Source organism: Quercus suber, unplaced genomic scaffold (genome assembly GCF_002906115.3).
Source record: "Quercus suber isolate HL8 unplaced genomic scaffold, Cork oak 2.0 scaffold_267, whole genome shotgun sequence".
Classification (NCBI taxonomy): Eukaryota; Viridiplantae; Streptophyta; class Magnoliopsida; order Fagales; family Fagaceae; genus Quercus; species Quercus suber.
Window position 1 is genome coordinate 19,083 of NW_027069723.1, and position 25,638 is coordinate 44,720.

Below are 25,638 nucleotides of genomic sequence, written 5' to 3' on the forward strand. Positions count from 1 at the left end.
AAGTGTGAGCATTTAACGTGGAAGTGACAGCTTTTCTTTGAACTGTTCCTCCACCACGATTCTCTGGCCGGCACTTTGTACTTGCCCTTTCCCCTGGGATGCTCTAGGAAGCTACCTTGTATGGCCCGCTGCTTCCTTCTCCCACGGTCTTGATTGGCTGAGGACAGGATTGTCCTCGGCAACGTCCCTGGGCAATTTGCACTTTCTCACTTCTTCCTTGGGCGTTTCTTCCTCCTCGGCATGGGCCTTGGGCTTAGTACGAAGTGGGCTGGGGTTACCAGATTCTTTTAGGCCCCACATATATATATATATATATATAAAATAAAAGTTCAAATCTTCACTCCAATTAAGACTAAATATGGAATATAAATACTTTGGTATTTCATATTTGATTCTATTTGCATATTAACCCTTCATTAGACTTTCTCCCAAAAAAAAAAAAAAAAAACCTTCATTAGAAATCTAAAAGTTAAGTTTTAAATAAGTGTCACACATTAGTTTATTTCTTTTAGTAATTTGATCTTCAAGTACTATATAAGTGTCATATATTAAAACACGTCACCTATATAAGTATATTTATGTTAGCATTATAACCATTAAGTACGTGTCTCACATTAAGACATGTCACCCATAATGTTAGGTGTAATTAGATTTCTAATGGAAATAAACAATAAAGTCAATATATATATATATATATATATATTTTGACTGAGACAATATAGTCAATATGAAAACATAACTTAATAAAAATGGCCAAAATGAAAATTTTGAAACATAAATGACCAAAACGAAAATAGTCTCAAATTTTAAGGGCCAAAATTATGCTTTAATCAAATTTAAAATGCTTTCTACTTACAACCTATTAATTTGGAATGGCAAAAACGACTTATCTTATTCGGTGCAAATTTTCTGGTTTAGAAGAGAGGGCAATATTATGCCCCAAGTGTAAATATATTTATATATAATTTTGTGGGGCATAAGAACTTGGCAACCCCGGTCCATTTTATATCTAGCCCAAGGCCCATGCCGAGGAGGAAGGAAGGCTCGAGGGAGAAGTACGAAAGCCTAAATCGCCAGGAATCCAGCCGAGGACAACCCTGTCCTCGGCCAACCGAGCCCAACACTTTAGCCATGGTATCTCGGTGGAAGAGCAAGTTCAGGATGAATTGTCACCTCCGCATTAAGTGCACTCATCTAACCCCCTAGCCACATTAATGGTGATGTGACCTCTGAACAAGGCTGCCTCGGTCACCACAACTCACAGAAGGGCTGGTAAAGCGGCTGATAGGACAGGCAGTCAGGAGGAACGGGCATGGATGATCAACAAGTGGAAGAAAGAAGTTAGGGAAAGGGACTATATAAGGGGAAGATACAGATGAGGCAAGTGAGGGATGATTCCCCTAGGAGAGACCACTGTCAAGCTCCTCGGACCGGTGCCGAGGACTGATCTTGGAGGACGATCTTGATCCGCTGACGTCTGACAATGGCGAATGGTGGCGAACGCTTCACCGCCCACTGCCCGCCTGTTGGGACCTAGTTCTTGAACCCGCTCTCTACAAATTCATTGTATAGGGCTAGCTGGGTTTGAGTCCACTCACTCAACAGTAGAAGTGCTCAAACCCGGTCCCTACAATTAGTGCCATCTATAGGAAAACTTGTGCGCTAGCAGGCGCAGAGGGCAATCGTTCCTATGATGTTGGCTTACACAGAGCCAGGTAGTCTCTCGTCACCGCCAACAACACCGATGCCGGATCCCATCCAAAAAAAAAAACGCAACAAACAACGACGCATTTGCTCAAGAAACGGTTATAGCAGAAAAATAAAAAGATTCAGAGAAAAGGAAAAGTGAACAAACATTGCAACATTTTATTAAACAAAAATAAATACATGGTACAAACAGAGGCTCAGACAGATTTGTTTTAAAGCTAACTCTACAAACAGAAGCTCAGACATGCTTGTTTTAAAGCTAACTCTATAAACAGAGACCCAGACGGACTTATTCAAAAGCTAACCCTAAAGAAAAAGAGGCTGAGACAGGCTTGCTTCAAGGCTACCAACAACCCCGCCCTATAATGGTACCGGCGAGAAGAGAGGAGCAGATGCAAAAGCGTCTGAAGGCCCCCCCCCCATGATGTTCCCTTGATGCTCCCCTAGCCTCATGATGATTGAGCATTGGAGGTGATAACACCCGGGCACTAAACATGACGAAATCTTGCGAGCCTCCATCAGCAGGTAAGCTGGGCGCGAGTCACCATCAGCTTGAAGGGCAAGCATGGACGCGCACCGGAGAAAAGCATTATGTACTTCATGGACCTCCTTCCCGATCGTCAAGCACGATACCACCGGGATGACGCCCAAGCCTTGCCGCGCTAAAAGTCTGACGCGGACCACAACCGCAGCGGCTCTCGATCGAAGGAGGAGGACCTTTGGCTTGCTTACCCCCGCCCTCATCCAGAGCCGTCCCATTCTGCCAAGCTCTGATCACAATCCTGGCAAGGTTATTGAAGGGGCTTAGAGGATGGAAGAACCATGTTTCCTGTTTAACTAGAGGGTTCGTGAAATGTGGAAGGACGATTCCCCCAAAAAGCCTTATATGGAGGGCGAAGGATGGTGGGAATTGGTTCACCCAGAATTCAAAAGAAGAATTATCAGGGACATTAATCCTGACCGAATTCCAAAGAAGCCATCAACCACTGGATCTACATTAATCCACGAGGATATTAATGAAAGCGCGCCTCGCACAACGAAGCGTCAAACGCGGAACGCGAACAGTCAAAAGACGCCTCGTAATCGAAGAGGGTAAAAAAAAAAAAGCGGAGCGAGAGAAGGACGGGTCACCCTCGTCCAGGTCATTACGGGGCTAATTACCCAGACTAAGGAGGAATCCACCCTCGGCAAAACACTGTCGATACCATTATCGCTCTAGAAGCGGACATTCTAGGGTCAAGGGCAAGCTCCCTTCACCCCAAGCAAAAGAATACCTGGGTACTAGACTGAACCAAGGTCTTTTATGGTCCTCGGACCCAAACCTTCAGTGAAACTAGTTACTTACAGAAGAACACCTGGGTACTAGACTGAACCAAGGTCTTCTGTGGTCATTGAACCCAAACCTTCGATGAAACTAGTTACTTACAGAAGAACACCTGGGTACTAGACTAAACCAAGGTCTTTCGTGGTCCTCAGACCCAAACCTTCGGTGAAGCTAGTTATTTACAGAAGAACACCTGGGTTCTAGACTGAACCAAAGTCTTCCATGGTCCTTGGACCCAAACTTTCGGTGAAACTAGTTACTTACAGAAGAATACCTGGGTACTAGACTGAACCAAGGTATTGCATGGTCCTCGGACTCAAACCTATGAGAAAACTAATTACTTTCAGAAGAACATAAGCGTTAGACAAAACCAAGGCCTTGCATGGTCCTCGGACTCAAGCCTATGGGAAAACTAACCACTCAGATACACCTGGGTACTAGACTGAACCAAGGTCTTGCATGGTCCACGGACTCAAACCTATAGGGAAACTAGCTACTTACAAAAGAACATAAGCGTTATACAGAACCAAGACCTTGCATGGTCCTTGGACTTAAGCCTACGGGAAAACTAACCACTCAGATACACCTGGGTACTAGACTGAACCAAGGTCTTGCATGGTCCACGGACTCAAACCTATGGGAAACTAGCTACTTACAGAAGAACATAAGCATTAGACAGAACCAAGACCCTGCATAGTCTTTGGACTCAAGCCTACGGGAAAGCTAACCACTGCAAGGAGAACCTGGGTATTAGGCTGAACCAAGGTATTGCATGGTCCTCGGACTCAAACCTATGGGAAAACTAGTTACTTTCAAAAGAACATAAGCGTTAGACAGAACCAAGGTACTGCATGGTTGTGGGAAAACTAGTCGCTTACAGAAGAACCTAAGGGTTGGATGGAACCAAGGTCTTGCATGGTCCTCGGACTCAAACCTCTGGCGAAACTAGCTACGTTCAGCAAAGGAGTAAACAAACTCAAGCCCATGAGCGCCACTTAAAGCATTCTAAGGCACATTAAACCTAACCCCTTAGCACAGTCAGCAACTAACGGCTTTCCTAAGCATTTTGTACTGTTTACCATATCTCATTTATGTGTCGTGGAGCCAATATTGTGGAACCATTCCCTCAGCATTCAATCCGGCAAAAATAGGTCATGGTGTTAAGGTGATTCAATTGTCGATCAAAATCCAAGTGAGAACTATTACTAGGGGCTCTACATTTTGTTTGGTTACCAGTTTAGAATGAAAAACGTGCTGAGTTTCAAAGATTGTGAAGCTTAGGTTATATAAGTAGCCAAACTCATCGCAACGACGATAGACGCCAAGTAAAAAGAAAAGGAGATCCATGCATTCAGTTTAAAAAGTAATATTACAGTGTTTAAAACCAAAACAAGGTATACAGTGATGAATCAAGATAGAAGGTAAAGTAAAATAAAAAAGAAAGCAAGAGCAGACTGGCCCAAGCCGTTAACATGGGGTAGCCTATCAAGATGGCCTACTTCCCCAGCTCGATGGACAGCTTGTCCTAAGGGGTTTGACGAGGGGCTTAGAGTGGAGCTTTGGGACCTTGGCTCGGAGGGGCTACTTCGGAGGACCCTCCCTTAACAGGAGGGACCTGAGGGACAGGGAGTATGGCTTGGGAGTCAGCAGGAAGCCTCACCACATCCTAGGGCACTTTTGGGTTATCGGTTCCTGCCCCCTCCAATGCCCCTTACTGCACAGTCTCCTCGATAGGCTTATCAGATGAAGCTGGGTCCTTGGTGGCACTGGCCTGGCTTCCATCTGTTGCTCGTAAGTCAAAGCCCGCTTCGGAGGCGACGGAAGCAATCTCGCAAATTGCAGGAGCATAGCACACTCTCTCAGCCTTCCTGAGTTTGGACGAGGCCTCGACCCCGACTTGGTTGAAGGCCTCAGTCCAAGTCTGGGAGCAGTAAAGCATGTATACCTCAGGGACTTGAGCCCTGAGGGCAGCCTCAGTCTTAGCCACTCCCTCGGCAAAGGCCTCTTCCTCCGCTTGCTCTATAGAGCGCTCAGCATCTGTTCTCTTGAACACGGCTTCTTCTTTAGCCCTTAGGGCCTTGTCCCTGGCGTACTCGGCAACGCCTTTGGCCCTTATCGCCTCGGCCAACTTCTGCTTCAGGTCAGCAATATGCTCTTTGGCAACCTGCAGCTGATCGTCGGCATCGCGCAAGCACGACGTCTAATCCTTAACCTGTTTCATGGCACCGACTAGGTCAGATATCGCATTGTCTCTGGCCTTCTTCATCTCCTCCAAGTCTTCCCTCGCCTTCTTGAAATCTGCCTCAGATCTCCTAAGGGTATTTGCAGCCTTCAGGTATTTGTCGCACTCCTGACTCGCGACTTTATCCTGGTTATCAGTCTCCTCCTCCAGCCTAAAAATGGCCTGAATAGCCTGCCAACCAAAACAAATACACCGTAAGTTGGGTGCTGAGCAATAAGATTCAAACGAAAGAACAAGTATCAGAAGGCATACCATGCCCAAGTACCTCTTAAGGTTACGGGCAACTTCCTGCCTCCTCATGTCCTCCATCTCAGCCATGTCGGCGGGGAGAAACAGAGACCTCCCCAGAGCGTCGGCTACGCGAGCCCCCTCACACCCTTGGAAGTCCCTGAGGGTTGCGTCGTCCATCAAAGGCTTCCCGTGAAGCATGGCGGCGAGTAGCCAGGCCTGGGGCTCGGACTGCTGAATGACCTCTTTCCCCTTACCCTGGCCACTAATCCTCAGCTGCTTGGAAGGTCGGTGGACTTCATCTTCCCTTGGGGGGAATGAGATCTCCCCTCATCTACTGGGTCTTTGCCCTTGGAAGGCCTCTTTCTTTTCAGATCGGTGGGCTTGAGCCAAGGGTCTGAGATTGACAAAGTGGAGGATGACCTGGTCTGCGCCGGCAAAGGCTTAGATGGGGCAGGAGGAAGCTTGGGTGGAGGTGTATGAGGCTTAGGTTGTGACTCCCTCGGCATGTCCTTCCCTGGCTGGCCCTCGAGCAAATCAAGCAAGCTGGTTTGGGGTCGTCTCTTGAAACCCATTTCAGTCGGAGTAGCAATCCGCGAAGGCAAAGGATCCGCTTCAAACAAAGAGGGATCCTCGGACAGATGGGCTTGGTCGAATACACCAAATTCGTCCTCGGACAAGCCCAGATCAACTACTTCTCCCTCCCTTTCCAAACTTCCTCCCTCAACCTCCACAACTTGATGGGACGAGGAAGAACCGACCAATAGGACACCCTCTGGGATGGAAGATCCTTCAGAAAACGCGAACCCGTGCTCTACCACAGTAATTTGTCGAAGCCGAGGATCGCGAGCCCTGATCACGTGCTTCAGAGTCGGGAAAGACTTCTGGGTCGGATCGTACCCGAGGATCTTGTGAGCAGCCCTAACTTAATCGTCGGCCTCGTTCACGAAAATCTCCGCCCTGAAAACAAACTCCAGGTCCTCTTTATGGACCAGGTGAAAATGTTGTTCAAAGGTGTGTAGATCTACAAAAGAGAAAGTATATGCTAATCAGCAACCAAACAGTACAAATTATGAAGCAAATTACGAAAACATGGCTTGTCAGCCCTCCTCTACTCTGAGTGCCCTACCTGGCTCTCCCTCTTCTGTCGGGCAATGAAGGCTGTCGTGCTACTCCCCTGACACAATAAGGAAGTCCAGATTTAACCCCTTGCTAGACTCAGGGAGGCACTGGATAAGCCGAACTATATCGTCTCTCATCTTCATGTAGTAGGACTTACCCTTCAGGTGTTGGAGGTTATAGCACCAGTTTACGTTATGGTGGGTTAACCTCAGCCCCATCTTCTCATTCAACGCGTCTACGCACCCCAATATCCTAAACACATTAACGGCGCACTGGTGGGAGTCAGCCGAAAATGTCTGAGGTAGTCACACGTTACCGGCCCCATAGGGATTCTCATACCCCCTTCTAAAAATGCGATTATGGGAATCACAACTTCGCCCTCTCTCCTCTTAATATACCATTCCCCTTCCTCACAGTACCTCAAGCCCACGTTACTAGATATCTTATAATCGGTGATGAATTTCTCCATCACCTCCTCAGACTCAACTAACTTCTTAAACCTACCCATCCCTAACAACGGCTAAGGGACTCAAGAAAGGGCACAGGAAATAGAAGACTCAAAGAGAAAATTTGAACTATAGAGAGAAAGGAAGACTTACAAAAATGAGGAAAAGCTCCTTGGACAGGCTTTTTGTGCTGGAAAAGGATGCTAAGTGCAGTTAAAGGTTTGACCGGATTCAGAGTATGTGCGCCAGAGTTCTTGAAAGCAAAGGTAAGGAGGCGAATCGGTCCAAATGAGTATTTATATCCTCAATAAAAGACAACCAGGCGGAGTTTCCCGCCCATAAAGGCAGAGAACCCCCACCGATTGATTACCATCACACCGCGGAACGTGGGGAGTATGGAGTCGCCAGAATTTAATGCGGGTGCGTGCCGCATATCGAGGCGTCAGATACGTGCATTGGGCAAGCGAAAAAACTCCAACGCTAACGTAGGCCAAGGTTGGGCGAGCCACAACGAAGGCCCGAGGATGTCAAAATCCTCCTCCCCGTCTGAGGATACGGATAACAGGATTTTGAAGGGCTATTGTGGGGCCTAAGAACTTGGCAATCCCGATCCATTTTATATCTGGCCCAAGGCCCATGCCGAGGAAGAAGGAAGGCCCGAGGGAGAAGTACGAAAGCCTAAATCGCCAGGAATCCTGTCGAGGATGACCTTGTCCTCGGCCAACCGAGCCCAACACTTTAGCCATGGCAACTCGGTGGAAGAGCAAGTTCAGGATGAATTGTCACCTCCGCATTAAGTGCGCTCACCTAACCCTCTAGCCACATTAATGGTGATGTGACCTCTGAATAAGGTTGCCTCGGTCGCCGCAACTCACAGAAGGACTGGTAAAGCGGCTGATAGGACGGGCAGTCAGGAGGAGGGGGCATGGATGATCAACAAGTGGAAGAAAGAGGTTAGAGAAAAGGACTATATAAGGGGAAGATACAAATGAGGCAAGTGGGGGATGATTCCCCCAAGAGAGACCGCTGTCAAGCTCCTCGGACCGATGCCGAGGACAGATCTTGGAGGACGATCTTGATCCGCTGATGTCTGACGGTGGCGAATGGTGGCGAACGCTTCACCGCCCACTACCCACCTGCTGGGGCCTAATTCTTGAACCCGCTCTCTACAAATTCATTGTATTAGGCTAGCTGGACTTGAGTCTACTCACTCAACAGTAGAAGTGCTCAAACCCGGTCCCTACAAATTTAATTTTTATACATATCTTATTTATTATTTACTTTTTTATACATATTCAATGATGATATATCCCAAACACATTTATATCTCTTTCTCAACCTGATTAAAAATGGCAAAATGTCATTAAACTGCTTTCATCCAAACCTATTCGAATCTTACCAATGTTTTCCAAACCATAAAAGGAGATGGGGCTCGCCCTGTTACTATCCCTACTTAGTACTTACTTTCTCTTTGGGAAATTTGTTTTTGTCAAATGTTCGTTATTAATGACTATTAAATAACTTAATATCATTTTTGTCAAGTTAGAAGGTGTAAAGAGTAATTTTACATTTTCATGCAAACTTGTGTTTTGGAATTTGGAGTAATCCCTTTCCCCTACTCCCTCTCCTCCCCCATCCGTCCAAACACAATGTTGGAGACAACTGAGCTTTTAAGAAGATTATTAAACTTTCATAAGAATGACTTTTGAATCTATTTAAGTACTACAAAGAGTGGTCCTGCTCTTGCTGCTATTATTCCATGGAAGAAGGTAATAATAGATATTACAATTAGACAAGCCTTCCTGATTTGCACGACCGCTCTCTTTCCTAAATCCTAACCTTCCTCTGATTTGGATGACCACTCTTTCTCAAGTCCTAACTCTTCCATTTGGATCTAAAAAGAAGAAGACTCTTACAGCAAACTACAAAACACAACAAAGTCAGAGAACCAACCAAATGATGACGGATAACTCACTTTTTGTATCATTGGCTCAACGCAATGACTTTTCACCAAAAATTATGACTTTTCACCAATCTCCGAATACAATATAGCTGACTAGGACTCCCTAAATGCATCAAGCTGCCTACAATATTCTCGGCAACATTAGTAGGTAGTTTCTTTTCTTCTTCTTTTTTGGGTCATTTACACTCACACCGGGTGGGTGGTTAAACCGAGAACCCCACTCTTCACCTTGATCCTACTTAGTAAGGTGGAACCATTTAAGTTAAAAGCTAATTAAGCAACATCAGCAGGTAGTTTCAGCCAGCATCTTTTGTTGAATAGCCTTGTAACACTGGAGACTGCAAAAAGGAACCTTAGACTCAGAATCTCGATATTTGTGTGGGTTATTACAAGAGGGACTAGCACACTTTCCACGCGGAAGAGGATAACTGCAAATCCAGAACAAAAAAGGTTTTCAAGCCATCAGCAAAGAACATTGATGTAATTCGAAATACCAAGTATTAAGCACGCTGATATGAATTGTCATGTGTAACTTTCAATGCACAACGGAGGAGATTATACCTGTGAGGTTTAGAGTCAAATATACTAGGCAGACCTATATCCTCGGAAAACTTCAATACAGTCCCAGTAGGACCCATTACCAACCTAACGGTGTTAGATGGAAGCATCATAGCATTGGCAACCCTCCCCTATAAAAGAATATTGTAACAACAATTAACAGAATAGCTTTATATCAAAACCAGATCGAGAAAGAGAGAAAGTTCATCCAACATTAAGCAATATCTGTGCCAATTCTTCCTTGCGCTTTTTAAATTTATCTTCCCGTTTTTTCCTGCTAGACTCTTGACCAAGAATTTTTCTGATACCCTCAGCCTACAAGATTCAATCCAAACAGAAATGTTTCTATGACTTCTTACATAAGATATAAATAAGGAGGACAAACAGTGAAATAGAATAACACAAAAACAAACCTCGGATTCCCAAGCAGCCTTCTCGACTTGCATTCGCCTTCTCTGAGCAGCCTCAGCTTTCTTAAGTTGCTGCTCTAGTTCTGAAGGTTTCTCCTTTTGCTCTGGAATCAATAAAAACCACAATAAAGGTGGAAATTGCAATTAGTAATGCCTACTATAGAATTCAATAAGCTCAAAATGTAAGAACGTAAAACAGATGCAAATGCTCACTTCTTGATGGGGCAGGGGGCAATCCATTTGGAAACTCAATTACACTTGTACCAGTTGCTGAATCTTTGCTTGACTGAAGGGCCCATTGACGCATTATGAGAGTCATTTCCCTTTTATTATCCATTAAAGAATCAACAGATTCCTTTTTCTGCTTCTTCATTTTCTTAACTTCAAGTTCACCATCAGATCATGACTTTTCATCTTCCTCATAACCTGTGTCCTCAGATACTATATCTGATTTGGACCTCTTACCATCTTTGCTCGATCTTGATGAGCCAACATTTTCCACATTAGAGACCCTTGAAAGTTTCCGATGTTTCTTGCTTAATTCTTCAGCATCTTCTTTATATCCTGCGTTCTTTGAAGTTCTAAGCTTCTCCAGGCAGCAAATCTCATCATCCTCCTCATCATCACCAAATTCCCCCATCAAGTACACGCATCTTTGGGACACGATTGCTCTTACGAACCGGTTCAAAATTGTCTCCTTGCTTACCAGGTGCTCTTTCCAGAAAGCTTCCCCATCAAACACTCTTCCTTCCCAAGACTATAACCACCTCTTGAGAAATCCTTCCAGGGAATTCCACGTTATGTAACCCGCTCCTCTTATCTATGGGTGAATGGTTATCATCTGAATTTCCCTGCAATAAAACATTTTTTAATAAAAAGATTACACTGGATTCTAAATCTTACTTAAAGATAACAGCAATTATTATGGTGATATGCAAAATTTTAGAAGTCTAAAAGGTCATACCCAGTGCAGCAAAATCTATGCCATAAGGTTATCCCAGAGTAAAGCAGATTACTAAGAATTTGTCAAACTATGAATGACGAAATTTCTCAAATAATGTGAAATCCAAATTCAAATTTTTGATGAACCTTGACATGGGATGCTTTAAAAAACAATGACACGTGCCTCATTGTTTGGGAAAAGGGTCTTCGCCATTTGTCTTGAAATGGAGAGGATCCATTTCATGATTCAGATTTAGTTTTCATGAATTAGGGTGCATGTATCATTTAAAATTATACTCAAGCAAATAAGGAACTATAACTGATTTTAAAGGGTGTATTACTATATTCACTTTTAGGGTTTTTAACTACCAAATATACCGTGAAATGGATTCAATGGAGAGGCTCCATTATTTGTACCTCATTATTTTCCCTTTTTGGTCCGAGTGCCTAGCATAACCTTAAATGACTCAATGCATGGAAATAGAAGCTATTCTAAAAATAAGAAAGAGACTGCCATAAATCACTAACTCAAGCTTGCAAGAAGCAAAAGTCAGATACCTGAAAATTATGCCTCGGCCTCATTCTTGAGGCATCTACGGATCAAGAACTCTTTGTAGAAGACCCTACCCTTCTTCGCTCCATCTCAGCTATTCACGTGTTGATCAAATGTCTAACTTTTATCCTTGTCCCATTAGCACTTTCCTGAAGTTTTTCTAGAGGTAGCTGTAAGGCTGAATATCACTGTTCAGGTATCACTCCACATTAATGCAGCCAGAGAGTTAGCTACAGAGCATTTAATACGGTGGCAGTAGCTTTCTCTTATATATTTCTTACTTTCCCATTGTCTTATCCCTTCCTGATGCTTGTCCTTACCAATAGAACCGTCCAGAACGCTGCTCTTAGAGGCAGGCCCACCCTTCTAACCTTTGCTCTATTAAGCCGAGGTGGCATTTGTCCTTGGACCTCCTTCCTGGACCCTCATGACCAAACCCCTTTCTTCATTCACTGGTGCGCCTTTTCACGATAACGTTTACTCGTCTTCGGACTATTAAGTGTCCTCAGACAGGGCCCACGGGCCAATATACATTTCTGGGCCTGTCATGCCTACCCCTACATATATAATTTAAATACCATTTGTTGTGAAATTTTAAAATACTCGCAAGTGTACGAACCGTACCGAAGTATAGTTTGACAAGAACAAGGTCGAACCCACAGGGACTTGAATGAACGTGGGAAAATTAAATCAAATCTTAACCAAATTAATCCTAATCTAGTTTAATAAAAATTGGTTGTTTTGAAATTAAATATACTAAACAAATAATAAAATTAAGCAAATAGTTAAACTAAGCAAAAGATATAAAGCAATAAAAAGATGAAAACAATCAAGGGAAAGGAATTAAGGTTTTGGAATCCGCCTTGTAAGTCATACTAGCATATATTTATGATCATTAATTTTTCCCAACTTACTACATGATAATCTAGAAATCAATCTTGCTATCATGGAAAATATCCTCATTAAAATCCTTATTTTAAAAATCAAAAGCTTGTTCTTCTTCACTTCTTAAGTATAAAACCAAATCATCAATTGTATCCGTAGCCAAACAAATCACAAGATATATTCAATTCTAAAAATCAAATCATAACTTGTATCCATTGACAGACAAATCACAAACAATATCCAATTTTATAATCAAGAATTAATAAACCAAGCATTCAATTAATTAAGACAAATCCTAAATCATGAGAAAAACATGATTGAACTCATATCTAGAATCCCATCTTAGTCAATTGATATGAAGCAAGAACAATTTAAATCATTAAAGAACAACTATTGTGGGAAAAATCAAATCACATAAATATTACTAATAATCCTTAACAAGGTTTCATCCTCAACCCTAATTATAAATTTAGCTACTCATGGTAATTGAAATAAAACAAAAGAATAAAATACTAAACATTAAACTAGACAAATAAAATAGAGAAAGAAATAGTCACAATGCTATCATGGAGAAAAGCTACAGAGAAGCCACATGCGGCACTGCCTCTTGCTCCAATTTTCTGTTTTGCATCACAGCCCTAGCACTAGCCTCGTCCCCCGAATTTTGCCCTAAAAAGCCTTTAAATAGGTCAATGAATCCTATTACAAGTTGAATTCCCGTTTGGAGAAAATCCCAGACTTTTAGGCTTTACTTAACCGACTATTTAGGCCCATTAACGTCAGAATTAGGGCTTCTGGTAAACTACAAAGTTGTAGCCCTTTAAGTTAACTTTCCAGCCCAACTTGAATCATCTCGATTGGACATCTGAGCCGAAAGTTATGCTGAAAATACTAACTGATGTGCAGGCTGGAATCCTAATCCGAATTGGACTTGGATTTGGTGCAAATTTCCTTTGATTCCTTACTCCAATTGGACTTAAATTTAATATTCATGCCTGGCTGGATGTAAATTGGCTTGATTCAATTGGCCTAGCCCCACTTTGCATGTAAACCCTTGTTATCTACAACACAAAGATATTATATAATCAGTCACAAAATAACATAGAAAGTAAGGCTAAATATGTAGATATGTGAGTATTTTATTGTATATATTTCATGCACATCACCATTTTGATAGTCTTTTGTATGTTTGTTAACTCTTTAAAAAAAATTTTGTAAGGATATTAATCATATTATTAGGTATAAAATGTAAATTGTCCATTTTTTTTTAAAATTATTGTGAAACACCTTTTCTTTTTCTTTTTTGCAATTCATTTATTCTAGATTCTTTGATTTTTGTACTTAATAACTCACTTAGATGAATATTTATGATGTGGTCCCACATTTGATTCTAAAATTAATAAATAAAATTCTTTAAGAATAAATAATTTAGGACACATGGCGCAAAATTGGAACTCTAATTTGGAATTCTAATTTGAGTTTCTCTCAGCTTCACCTATTATTATTATTATTATTATATTATTATTATTATAGATATAGATATATAGATTATTATCTATTAATGCGCTCTCTCTTAGAATGGGGTCATTAAGTGTCATTTTGAAAAAAAATAAGAGTATTTATGTCAATTTATTAATTTTATTCAATGGTGACATAGTTCACTAAAGAGTTTTATGGTAAACTTCTAAATTTCAACTTTAATCTTAAACTGTTTAGCCATTTCTATTTTGGGTAAGGGTTAGCTCTAGTGCACTAGAGCAAACATGATGCAAACATGTGACAAAAATTAAACATATACCCTTATTGTGTTAACTTAGTATGCTAAGAGCATCTCCAACTATTTTTCTCCAAAAAATTCACTGTTCACACAAAAAAAAAAAAAAAAAAAAACCCTCCAACAGTCTCTCCAACTCTAATTTTTTTTTTAGATTTGCTACAGTAACTCTCCAAGCCTAAAGAGCACTATAGCAATCACTGTATCATATCTAAAGAATATTTCCCCTTAAAATAATACCGGTTGAATTAAAAAAAAAGAATTTTTTCTCTTTCCTCCCTTTCTCTCTCCCCTCACGGCTACAAACACAACCATCTTTCTCTCAAACATCTCTAAACTCAAGCATAATCAAAATACAAACTCAAAAACATAATCTTAAAATTAATCAAACCACAACAATAAAAACAAAAAAAATTCTTGCTCTCATAAAACTGATATAATTTAAACAACAAATCTAAAATCAAAACAACAGCAACAGTAAATCAAGAACAGAAAAAAAAAAAAATAGAACAATAAAAGATTAAGAAAAAAAATAGAAGCCGATTTGACAAATCTAAAATCAGAAACAACAACTAATCAAGAACAAGGAAAAAAAAGAAGCCAATATGACCCCTGGTTGCATGCACTCCGTAGTGAGGAGGAGGAGCAGCGGTGGCGGTGTGGTGGAGCAATGGCGATTTCTCCTTTCTCTTCATGCGTGTCTATGTGTGTTTGAAGATAATGACACCAAAAGGCAAGCAAGATTATGTGAGACGTATCACACAGAAAGCTAGAGAATTTATGGAATCAAGAAAAAAAAAAGTAGAAAATGAGAGAGCTAGAGAAAGAAAGAGAGAGGGAGGTTTTGGAATCAAGTGAAAAAAAAAAAAAAAAAAAAAGAAGGAAGAAGAAGAAGAAGGAATCCTATGGGTATACATGTGTGGTGGACAAAATGCAAGAAAAATAAATAAATAAAAAAAGGAAGAATCGTATGGATGAAAAAAAGGCAAAGAATAAGAAATCACAATTTAAAAATACTACCACAATATTTTCACAATATTTTCACAATAAATTTTAAGTAATTAGCTAATATTGGTGAGTGAAAATATAATTTCAGTGGTGGGTTCAAATTAGAACTAGTAACAACTTTCCATATAAGATTTTGTTATGATTCTTGTGAAAGTATAGCAAAAAAATATTGTGGATGTAACACTTTTTTTGAAAAATATTTATTGAGAATGAATAGAGGAAGAAAAAATAAAGAATAAAGAATGAATAAAGAAATAATATTTAAATGAGATGGAGAAAAGATAGAGAATCTGTTAGAATATGTACTTGAAAAAGTTTGTAGGTAAAAGATAAATGTTACTATTAATAGTCCAAATAGTATAAAAATTTGCCTAACCTGCTGGGATGCTCTAAAGCATTGAAACTAACCTGTATCCTTCTATTTTCTACTAAATATGCTGTGAGAGCCTTAAAATGTACCTTTCCTTCTTTTAAGACGACACAAGACACGCATAGGTTTATTACTTTATACAACAGACAGCATTTTCAAAAGATCTGAATTTTTCTTTTTCTTTTTCTTTTTTATATTGCACCCACTTAGAAAATTGTAGTGTTAATTATGAAAAACCACTTTTGAAAGGGGAGATTTTCACATATTCAATATGGATGGATTAGATTTTAAAATATAAAACTAAAAATAGTGTTTACGGCGATGATATAACTAATGATTACTCCATCTCGTAGCTTAGGCGTGCTAGGCCTTCGTTTAATCTTTGCTATAATGCAGCTAAGCAAACATGTGCAATTCCACGAACATGGATTTTGATTACCGTCAAAGAAACCAAGCAACACTACAAGTCTACAACAACCTTAAAAGTAGTACTATCAATAGGAAGATTATATTAAAGTATTCATTTACCAATATAATTCCCCTTAGGTAGCACTGCAATGATAAGAACAAACATTAGCCATAAATAATGAATGACCAGCAATAGTACAACACGATCTCCTGATGAATTGGCTTAATGGAGCAACGTAGATATGTCCAAGCAAATGGCACCCAACAAATGAATGTAGGCATTGGCCTCACCCAAAAGTGACCCGGGTATCCCAGCATCGCTAAAACCATCATTACAAGTGTCAGCATCAGTAATAGCAGCACTAAGCACACTATTTAAACGGCCAGCATCATGTGCTTTAATGGCGACCAAGGCAGTTTGAAAATTGTTGAGGGCACTGTCGTAGTTTTCTTGGCATTGTTCTATGCACTGGGACTCGAAGTTGGATGTGGAATGGTGTGTAGCAAGTTCGTTTGCCTTAGCAATGGTTTTATTGGTGAAGCTTATAGCTGCTTGAATCTCGGACACGAGGATGGAAGCTGGGTCAAACTCTCCACTAAGGAATGGAATAATGGTGGTGGCACAAACGATAGGGTCTTCAGTTATGCCACAAACTTTGTGGACAGCAGGATTAACATTTGCAGTTGGTTGAGAGTGCAAAATGGGGGAGAATGAACCGGACACTTCAGCTTCAGCTGAACCAGAGACACCCGCTGCAGCTGAGACATCTGCATGAGGCAATTTAACTTCAGCTGAGACATCTGCATGGGGCAATTTAGCTTCAACTGAACCGGAGACACCCAACGCAGCTGAGACATCTGCATGAGGCAGTCTAGCTTCAACTGAACCGGAGACACCCCACGTGGATGGAACTGAGACATCTGCATGATGCAAGGCGGGGGCTGAGGATGGATTGGTGGAGACAGCAAAGTCGCTGTGCTTGCGAGGTACGCAAACAGCATTTGCTGAGAGGAGAAGGGAAGAAAGGGAGATGAAGAGGAGAATGTGGTTGATGACTTCCATTGTCCTTTCTCTTGGAGGAAAGCAAAGAGGAGAGACAAAGGAGGATACTTTAAGGAATGGAGCAAATAATGTTCTCTTGGAGGAAAGCAAAGAGGATACTTAAGGAATGGAGCAAATGATGGGTGGGACGTGGGGTTTTAGAAAGGAGGATCGTTATGCATGGAATTAGGATTGTCATACAAACTTTACTGAAAATAGGATTGTAGGTTATACTAGTTTCGTATGGATCGATTTAGAAACATTTAGTTTTGCCCTTTAGGTTAGTTTCTTGTGCATTTGGACCAGAACGTCACCTCAGTAGGTTAGGATTATGAAAAATATGTACCATATACAGAGAACAAAGGGCAAGACAGAGACAACCAGGCTTGACCAGGTAAAATAAGTTACTGATTTTGTTACCATTAACACTATATCATGCTGTAAACTCAAGTACATACGTGTTAAAGAGAGATATATATCTCTTACTAACTAAAATAATAAACTGACAATTCATTAACACTATATCATGCTGTAAACTCAAGTATATACGTGTTAAACAGAGAGATATATATCTCTTAGTAGCTAAAATAATAAACTGACAATTTATACCAATATATCCAAGCCCGTACGCAAGAAAATAAGATTCTAAAATAAATGAAATTGATCAACTGCAACTTCTCTTTTTCCAGAATAAACATCATGGTAAAAATAAAGAAAGAACCGAAACCTCTGAAAAGTAACAGCATATCACGTCAGATTCAGAATGTAGATCGAAAAAAAAAAAAAAGAGAGAATTAAATTAAAAAACCCTTTATAGCCAATCTGATGAAACAAGCTACCAGGCATATTTACAAAATTTATCCAAGAGGGAGAAACACTGCCTAGAGGAAAACTGAACAATGGTTCTCCACCAGGGACAACACAAAAGCACCCATCATTCCCAGCCCCCACCAATCACAATTACAAAATCTATGCCATTCTCATCAAAAAATCTTGTTCCTTATGTCTGCCTCCAACAGGAACACTCTTCAAATCGTTGATTTTTGGCAGTCAAAAACTATACACTGAATGAAGACTTCTAGCTAACTTACCTTTAAGGTCTTCATCGTCCTTCATGAAGATCTTCAGAGAAAACCGCTGTCCTTGAGATGTTGTCATTGTCGAAGGTGCTTAGACCAGAGTAAGGGCCAGAAGAGAAAATTGATGATGTTCCATCAGACTCAAAGGTAGTAGACGACTGCCTCAGGTTGGGCCGGTTGTTGGAAGAAGTTAATGTGGAATCTTGATATTCTGTGACGCGCTGCACCATTTTAAGTGACTGCACCACTTCACCCATTGTAGGCCGTTGGCTTGCCTCAGGAGCAACACAAGCTGCAGCAATCGTGCAAACCCGTACAAAATCTTCCTTTGGATACTTTCCTCCAAGACTCGGATCAGCAAGCTCTTCCAGCCGATCCTTGTCTCTAAGAATTGGTCTGGCCTGCAAGCAATACAACTAACTAGTCTTGATTTCTGTCCAGAATTATAATTCTATAACAAATTACAATCAATCAGATCATAAAAGGCCTAATGCAAAAAATAAGGAACCACAAACAATGATTATTAAAATAGAAGTTTAAAAAGAAGAAGAAAGGATTGCTTTAACAATAAGACTAACCCAAGTGACGAGATTTTCCTGTCCAGATGGCTGTGACATATCCACAGGCTTCCTTCCTGTCAGCAATTCAAGTAGTACAACCCCATAGCTGTAGACATCACTTTTAACGAGTAGATGTCCTGTCATTGCATACTCTGGAGCTACATACCTGTAAATTAATTTGCCTCCATCTTAATACCAATTTAAAATATGCAATAACAAGGTTAAGGATGGGAGAGAATGAATCTAACCCAAATGTGCCCATCACTCGAGTAGACAAGTAATTTGCTCTGCCTTCAGGCGCCTGTTTAGCGAGCCCAAAATCAGCAACTTTAGCATGGAAGTTGTTCTCAAGCAATATATTGGATGCCTTGAAATCTCTGTGAATAACACAGGGCTGTGAGTCCTCATGCAGGTAGGCAAGTCCTCTTGCAGCATCAAGTGCGATCTTCATTCTTGTGTCCCAATCCAAAGGACAATTTACTCCTAGTGGACCTGAGTTAAATCAGAGTCAATGTCAACTGTATACAAGAACTACTTTACAAATGGAATTGCTTCTATGTTTTAGTTTCCACTCAAAGAAACTCCAGTAGAAAGAGAAATATCAAACTCAAAATGCCAGTAGAATCTGTGACTCAGGAAAAAAAAATTACCATGGAGCCAGGCCTCCAAGCTTCCATTTGGGACAAGCTCATAGCAAAGTAGGTTTTGTGAAGAGTCACGATTGCTATAGTAACCCACAAGTTTGACAAGATTACGGTGATGCAGCCTGCTAAGCATCTCAACCTCTACTAGAAACTCTTTATCCCCCTGTTGCCCTCCACTAGTAAGCCTTTTGATTGCTACAGCTGTACCATCACTTAAGACACCCTTGAAAACTCTACCAAACCCACCTTCTCCAAGTATGCTTGCAGATTCAAAGTTGTTTGTAGCTTCCTTGAGTTCTTCATAAGCTATAAATCGAGTGCTGGTTGGGTGGGGAAGAGATCCTACTGTAGGAGCTGTATTCACCGTCCTTGGCTTTTCTGAGGGAGAAGAAAAGAAAAAACCACTGATTGAAAAGAAGAGATGAACAAAAGGTTTCATGAAAAACTTAAACCAAAATAGTCATGCAGTATCAATTAAAACCAAATCCACTTCAAGTATCTGTATTGGTGTTTCAGGCTTTCATCATTTATCAAAGAGCTTCTAAGTCTATTCTTCAGCTGCTAAGTTGTTTTAGTCTGACGTGTCCAATGGCGTTATATTCCATAAAGCCATCTTTATTAATCAAATCTTGAACAAAATAAGTTGAAATTTGTTAAAGCTATGCCGACATAACAATGTTACATACTGTTAATTTGCTTTCTAATAAGTAAAAATTGTCATAATCAATCGCCCACTGTGGGGCTCAAACCCAAGACCACAGGGGTTAGGACTTAGGAGCTGGAAAGCACGGACGCGGCGCCTACGGCGCCGCACCGGCGACGCGCGTCGGACGCCGCTGACCGCGCGTCCGTGCCGCGTCGGGCCACGTGGCAAAGCCGACTCGCGCCGACGCGGCTCAACTCGGGCCGATTCAGGCTGTTTCGGCCGTATCGGCCGAAACTCATCTCTCTTCTCTGTGCTCTCCCTCTCTGCGAGTTTGCGGTGTGCTCGGACTGGCTTAAGAAAACAAAAGAAAGTTTAAAAGAAGAAAAGGTATGAACTGGGAAGGGGACAGAGAGGAGAGGCGGAGATGGTTGGGTAAGAAAGAGTCAGAGACTAACGGGAAGTAGAAGAAAAAATACCCAGAAGGAAATGGCTGAGTCTAACTTGGTATAAAGATTTTTTTTAAAAGGTTTGGTATAAAAGGCTTGGGGAAATAAAATAATAAATAAATAAAAGATAAGGTTGACCCTCTGATGAGACCAAAAGCTTTGGGGAAATAAAATAAAAAATAAATAAAAGGTAAAGTTAATATTTTGATGAGACTAGATGTGTTGTTGACTTGCTGTGGCAGGTGAATGTAGAGAATAAAAGAAAAAAGGATTAATCTTATGGGTTTTATTTAATTTAGGAATATTATATTTTAATTATTATCTTCTATTACTCTTAAATTTGGGATATGTGTATATAATGTAAAAAAGTATGCTTAGTAATATATTAAAAATATAAATAAAAATATTTTTAATAATTTTTTAATCGCCGAGTCCCGTCGCACCCGCACCCACCTTTTTCAAAAATTGCCGAGTCCCGCACCCGTACCCGCACCCGCACCCGAGTCCCAAAACGCACCCGTGCTTCCTAGCTTAGGAGAACATACAGTTAATTTTTCTAAGGGTTAAAACTTAAAACCATGAGGCAACCTTTGGCAAACCAAGTAGCAGAAACATTTTTCTGCAAACAGGAATCAAAGGCAAGCATGCCTTCACCGATGCAAACTTTTAAGGCATTGTCAGAAGCTGATCTACATGAGGGTTTACACATTCTACCACTAGCAAGTTGTTACAGAGTTACTGTTATGATTATTAGAAGAGAAGTAAACCATAAAGACAGTGTAAGATGTATGACATAAGATTCGAGATAAATACCAGTTTCTACAGGAGATGCTTTAGTCTTCCCTGAGCGGTTTGTGCATAAACAAAGTACAAGCACAGATATAATGGCTATGAACAGTATACCAGTGCCAATAACAATAATAATGATCAAATTTGAATGCCTCCCTCCGTTTGAAGTACTGAGTGGTTTAGCAGTTGGTAACTTATGTGGGGCTTCCACAGGTGACATAGCGACTAGAGGAGCTGTGTATCACATGCAAAACAATGTCAATATTCATAGAACAGGGTTACATTCTATAGACCAGTCATCAAACATAATATTAGAGCCAAAGAAGTTATTTAAGTGTGTAAATGAGACATACCAAGGAAGTCAAAACTAATTATAAACATAGCAAGAGGAAGTCAGGATTAATTTTCAAAATCAATATTTTAACAATTTTCTTCACATTCAACCCCCAAGACAACATAAAAAAGTTATTCTTAGCTTACCAATTTGAGCAACTGATTATTATTAACTCATTTTTGGCGAAAAACGGAAAAATTAATTTGTACATATGCACACACACACACACACACACACACACACACACACACATATTGCATTTATGTTATATGAAAGAAAATATATATATATATATATCTCTAAAAATCAGCAGCTGTGTGAAGTTTGGATTTGGAAGAAGTAGGAAGACAAGACATTACATGGACAAAATCCTAATTTTTAATAAGTTCAGCCACCAAACCAGTCATCACCATTTTTAAATTTATCTCTCTCTCTCTCTCTCTCTCTCTCTCTCTCTCTCTCTCTCTCTTTAATTTGTCTGAGTGGTACAAATAAAAAAGTACTAAGTTCAGAGCCAAATTCTCAAACAGTAACAGCAATCAGGAGCCATGAGCATAAGCAATGATTCTGTCACTGTTGATATACTAAATGCTCAGTGGAGGCAAGAATACATTGGTTCAAAAATTCCTTAAAGCATTATATGCCTTGTAAGAATTACCTGGAGCAGGCGGTGGAGGCTGAAACCAGGTCAAATTGAGAAGTTTATAATCACCCACTAATGTAGGGTCTACATGAACCTTATGCATGACAAGCGAAGAGTTTATTGCATATGCCTCACTTGCAGAGAAACTGATTCCCTTGAGTGGAACTATATCCATTGAAATATTCAACCTTGATAAGCTGACTACATTAAAGCTGATCAGCTCTATTTGAGAAACTTCCAATCCAAGTTGCAAAGCTAGTTCATTTAGAAACACATTCCAACTAGGATTTTGGGAGACATTTAAAAGGAGAAGGTCTAGCTGTATCGGATACACACAGTGGCAGCCTCGAGTCCCTCGCTTCAATACCATGTCTGGTTTGCAACAGTCTGGCAGAATAATAATAAGCATATATGTTAATCAAAGGACCGTGCTAACTACAAGATTGATAAGACCAGAACCAGGAAACTTTAAATATGACTCAATTATGAAGCCAAGCAGATCATTCAATGTGCCACCATAAACTTGGTAAAGTAAGGAGGAAACAAATTAAAAATTATATATTAAGAAGAAAATTTAATACATTATAGGATCATCCCACTTTTTCCATGGAAGAGTTGCTCAACATCTGATAGAAAAATCAAAGAAGAGCAAGATTATATATATATCGATTGAGAATATAACTTACTGGATGCATAAGGAGATAATGGTGGCTGAGGCAAACCAGAAGGAACCACACCAGCACCAGCCTCTGTTGGGGAAATATTCTCAAAACCAGCAATAGGCGGTGCTAAACTATTCCTCTTCATTAATGGTTTTGATAGATGTGAACTTGTAGGGGGGTGAGTAGAAGTTACCAGTGGGCCATAAAAAGGAGTATGGGCTGGTGATAAAGCAATTGTGGGTGCACCACGTGGAGAAAAATGCTTATGTTGAGGTTTATGGGACGGAGGAAGGTCAGCTGGCAGAGGCAGATCGGGAATAGCAGGTGCAGCCAGAGGTGGTCTAGTTGGATATACTGAAGGGGCTTCCAATAGACTCCTGGGTACATCAGCATAGACGATGGATATCACATAAAATATAAAAAGAAACCATTTCAGCAACAACCGTCGAGGTTTGTCGAATCCTCCTGCAACATTTGTTCAATATCAACATTCAATTTACTGAGAAAATGGAGGCCATAGCAGCTATCGTTTTAACATAAGCTCTTTATTCCATAAAATATTAATAATTCACACAACCAGTGCTTATGCAACAAATTAAGCGCGTATCAGAATGCTCATATACGTTTGCTCCGAAAATCCTACAAAGAACACGCACACACGTGCACACCAAACTTCAACATCCTGTGTGAATTTCATTTAAAACACTCGCACACACAAAAAGTCCAGCATCTTGTGAAAATTTCACACACACACAAAAAGGATCTTATAACAAGCCTATTGTTTCATTTGGTTGCTAAATATTACACGAATATAAAAGGATTTTTTTTTTTTTTTTTTTACTTTCACAAAATAAAAGAATTTCAAATACCATAAGTTATTAGATACTTTACAATACTAGGAGATATAAAACAATGTAACTATCCAACCAAGCCTAATTCAACTCATTGGCTTATGACTAGCAAGAACTAAATATTTAATAATTAATTTTTTTGAATATTATTTTCAATTTCTCGTTTTTTACACAACTAAACAATAAGAATTGTACAATTAATTGTTACATAATTTATACAACTCAACAAAGCCACAACACTAACAACCATAGCCAACCAATTCAAGCAAGTTCTCTTCATTTCCAGTGAAAAATCAATAAAGTAGTGAAATTTATGCGTCAATTTCGCTTCTTCTTTTTTTTTTTTTTTCCATGTTAGTATTTTCAGTTTCCAATTAGAAAACGATGAATACTTTTTAGTAGCAAGTAAACTCTAAGGTTTTTAACTATATAATTTGGAGCCTGAAATTACAAAACCACAGCTCCACTAAACCTAATCCAAATTATTTAGAGTCTCTCTCTCTCTCACACACACTCGATTTCGCTAAGCTTAAGCATATATATATGTATATATAAAGGTACAAAATTTTCGTTTCGCACATTTTCTCAGCAGCGAAAAACGGAGCCGCTAAGAAAACACTGAAACGGAATTGAAAATTTAAAGTACGCAAATAAAGAATTACCGGTAGTGATGGAAACAGCGAGCACCGACATCATCACCGACGCCGTTGATTAAGCGTTTCAGATCTGTGAGATTCGATGGGAATCAACGGCGAGATCAAACTGTGAAGAACCAAATGAGCATGAACAAACTTTTTGAGTTTAAATAAAGCAACAACAACACTACTAGGAGCTGAAACAATTTGTGGCCGTAAACGGAGGAGGATCCAACGGCGGAGATATAACGAGAATCGAAACTCGGAACAGTGGACTCAGAGTCAAACTCGTCATTACTGAGTAGGAATCGGAGAGGCTCAGTTTGAAAAAACTAAAGAAATTAATTAAAACTCTCGAGCTCCGAGAGAAAGGTTTGTTTTTTTTTTTGGTGACTGTTGGTGGAGATGTCGTTGAGTTCACTCTGTTATCAGAGCTCCAGAAGCCTTTTTTTTTTTTCTTTTTTTTTTTTGCTTTTTATAATTTTTTGTTTTCAGGCTTTTTTTTCTTTCTTTTTTTATTTGGACGTGTCAGAAAGCAGCGAAGCGCACAGGCTTTTATTTACGTGTGCCGTTAACGAAAACGAATAAGAACAAATTAACGGTAAAAATTAAAAATTAAAATAAAGTACTTACTTTTTTATTTATTATGGGTATGGAAATATTTAATTTTTATAAATTTTAATTTTAATTTAAACAGAAACTCATATATATATACATATATGTGTGTGTTACATTATTCAAAATTCTATTCCACAATTGTAATTCAATTAGCAACTTTATTCTCCGCTTTTCATTATAATTTTTGAATTATAAAAAATAGTGAAATTTTCACCTTTGATCTATAAAATATAGAGTAATATAATTTACTCTTAAATACCTTAGAGTTGGTTTGTCAAGACTCTTTTTTTAATTTATTTAGTTTATTTAGTTATAAACTTATAATTATTAAATTGTAAAAAAATATACCGAAATTTTCAACTTTGATCTATAAAATATATACTAATATAATTAACCCTTAAATACTTTAAGAGTTGGTTTGTCAAAGACTTATTTATTTATTTATTTAATCAATGTATAACTAATTCTCAGAAAAAAATGTATATCTTTTTAAAGTTTTGTTTTTGTAAAAATAGTTATGCACAACTTATTTTTAAAGTCAATAGAGTAATAAGATAAGAGCTCAAAATATAAATTTATCCCTTTCCTTAGAAATGAAACAAAATACTATGTGGTACTAGAACATGGAGTCCAAAACTTCTGTACTATTTTTTGTGTACCACTCTATGTTTCACCAATCACTACTTATTATGTATTCATTTTACTTTCCTTATAAAATTACTTAAGTTTAAAATGAAAAGTAATCATAC

General features: G+C 39.5%; 2 protein-coding genes and 1 pseudogene across 2 annotated transcripts; all 3 read right to left on the minus strand.

The window, feature by feature from the left end:
• Window positions 1-8,757: 8,757 nt before the first annotated feature.
• LOC136070880 (vicilin-like seed storage protein At2g18540) lies at window positions 8,758-11,156 on the minus strand (annotated as a pseudogene).
• Window positions 11,157-15,953: 4,797 nt separating this feature from the next.
• LOC112019860 (pectinesterase inhibitor) lies at window positions 15,954-17,056 on the minus strand. Its single transcript, XM_024052406.2, has one exon. It carries the CDS (start codon window positions 17,001-17,003, stop codon window positions 16,164-16,166), a length of 840 nt encoding a protein of 279 aa, XP_023908174.1. The 5' UTR covers window positions 17,004-17,056; the 3' UTR covers window positions 15,954-16,163.
• Window positions 17,057-17,776: 720 nt separating this feature from the next.
• LOC112019854 (receptor-like serine/threonine-protein kinase ALE2) lies at window positions 17,777-24,726 on the minus strand. Its single transcript, XM_024052400.2, has 8 exons — window positions 24,299-24,726; window positions 22,810-23,250; window positions 22,139-22,510; window positions 21,171-21,380; window positions 19,272-19,643; window positions 18,870-19,113; window positions 18,640-18,787; window positions 17,777-18,462 (listed from the first exon to the last, which is right to left on the minus strand). The coding sequence occupies exons 1-8, from the start codon at window positions 24,330-24,332 to the stop codon at window positions 18,085-18,087; spliced, it is 2,199 nt and encodes a 732-aa protein (XP_023908168.1). The 5' UTR covers window positions 24,333-24,726; the 3' UTR covers window positions 17,777-18,084.
• Window positions 24,727-25,638: the final 912 nt, after the last annotated feature.

Coding starts and splice junctions, on each gene's coding strand:
- LOC112019860 (XM_024052406.2), bottom strand. CDS start 17,003: ATGGAAGTCATCAACCACATTCTCCTCTTCATCTCCCTTTCTTCCCTT.
- LOC112019854 (XM_024052400.2), bottom strand. CDS start 24,332: ATGATGTCGGTGCTCGCTGTTTCCATCACTACCG. Junction 22,511..22,809: donor ATTATCTCCTTATGCATCCA/GTAAGTTATATT, acceptor TTATTCTGCCAG/ACTGTTGCAAACCAGACATG. Junction 21,381..22,138: donor GCCTCCACCGCCTGCTCCAG/GTAATTCTTACA, acceptor TGTGATACACAG/CTCCTCTAGTCGCTATGTCA.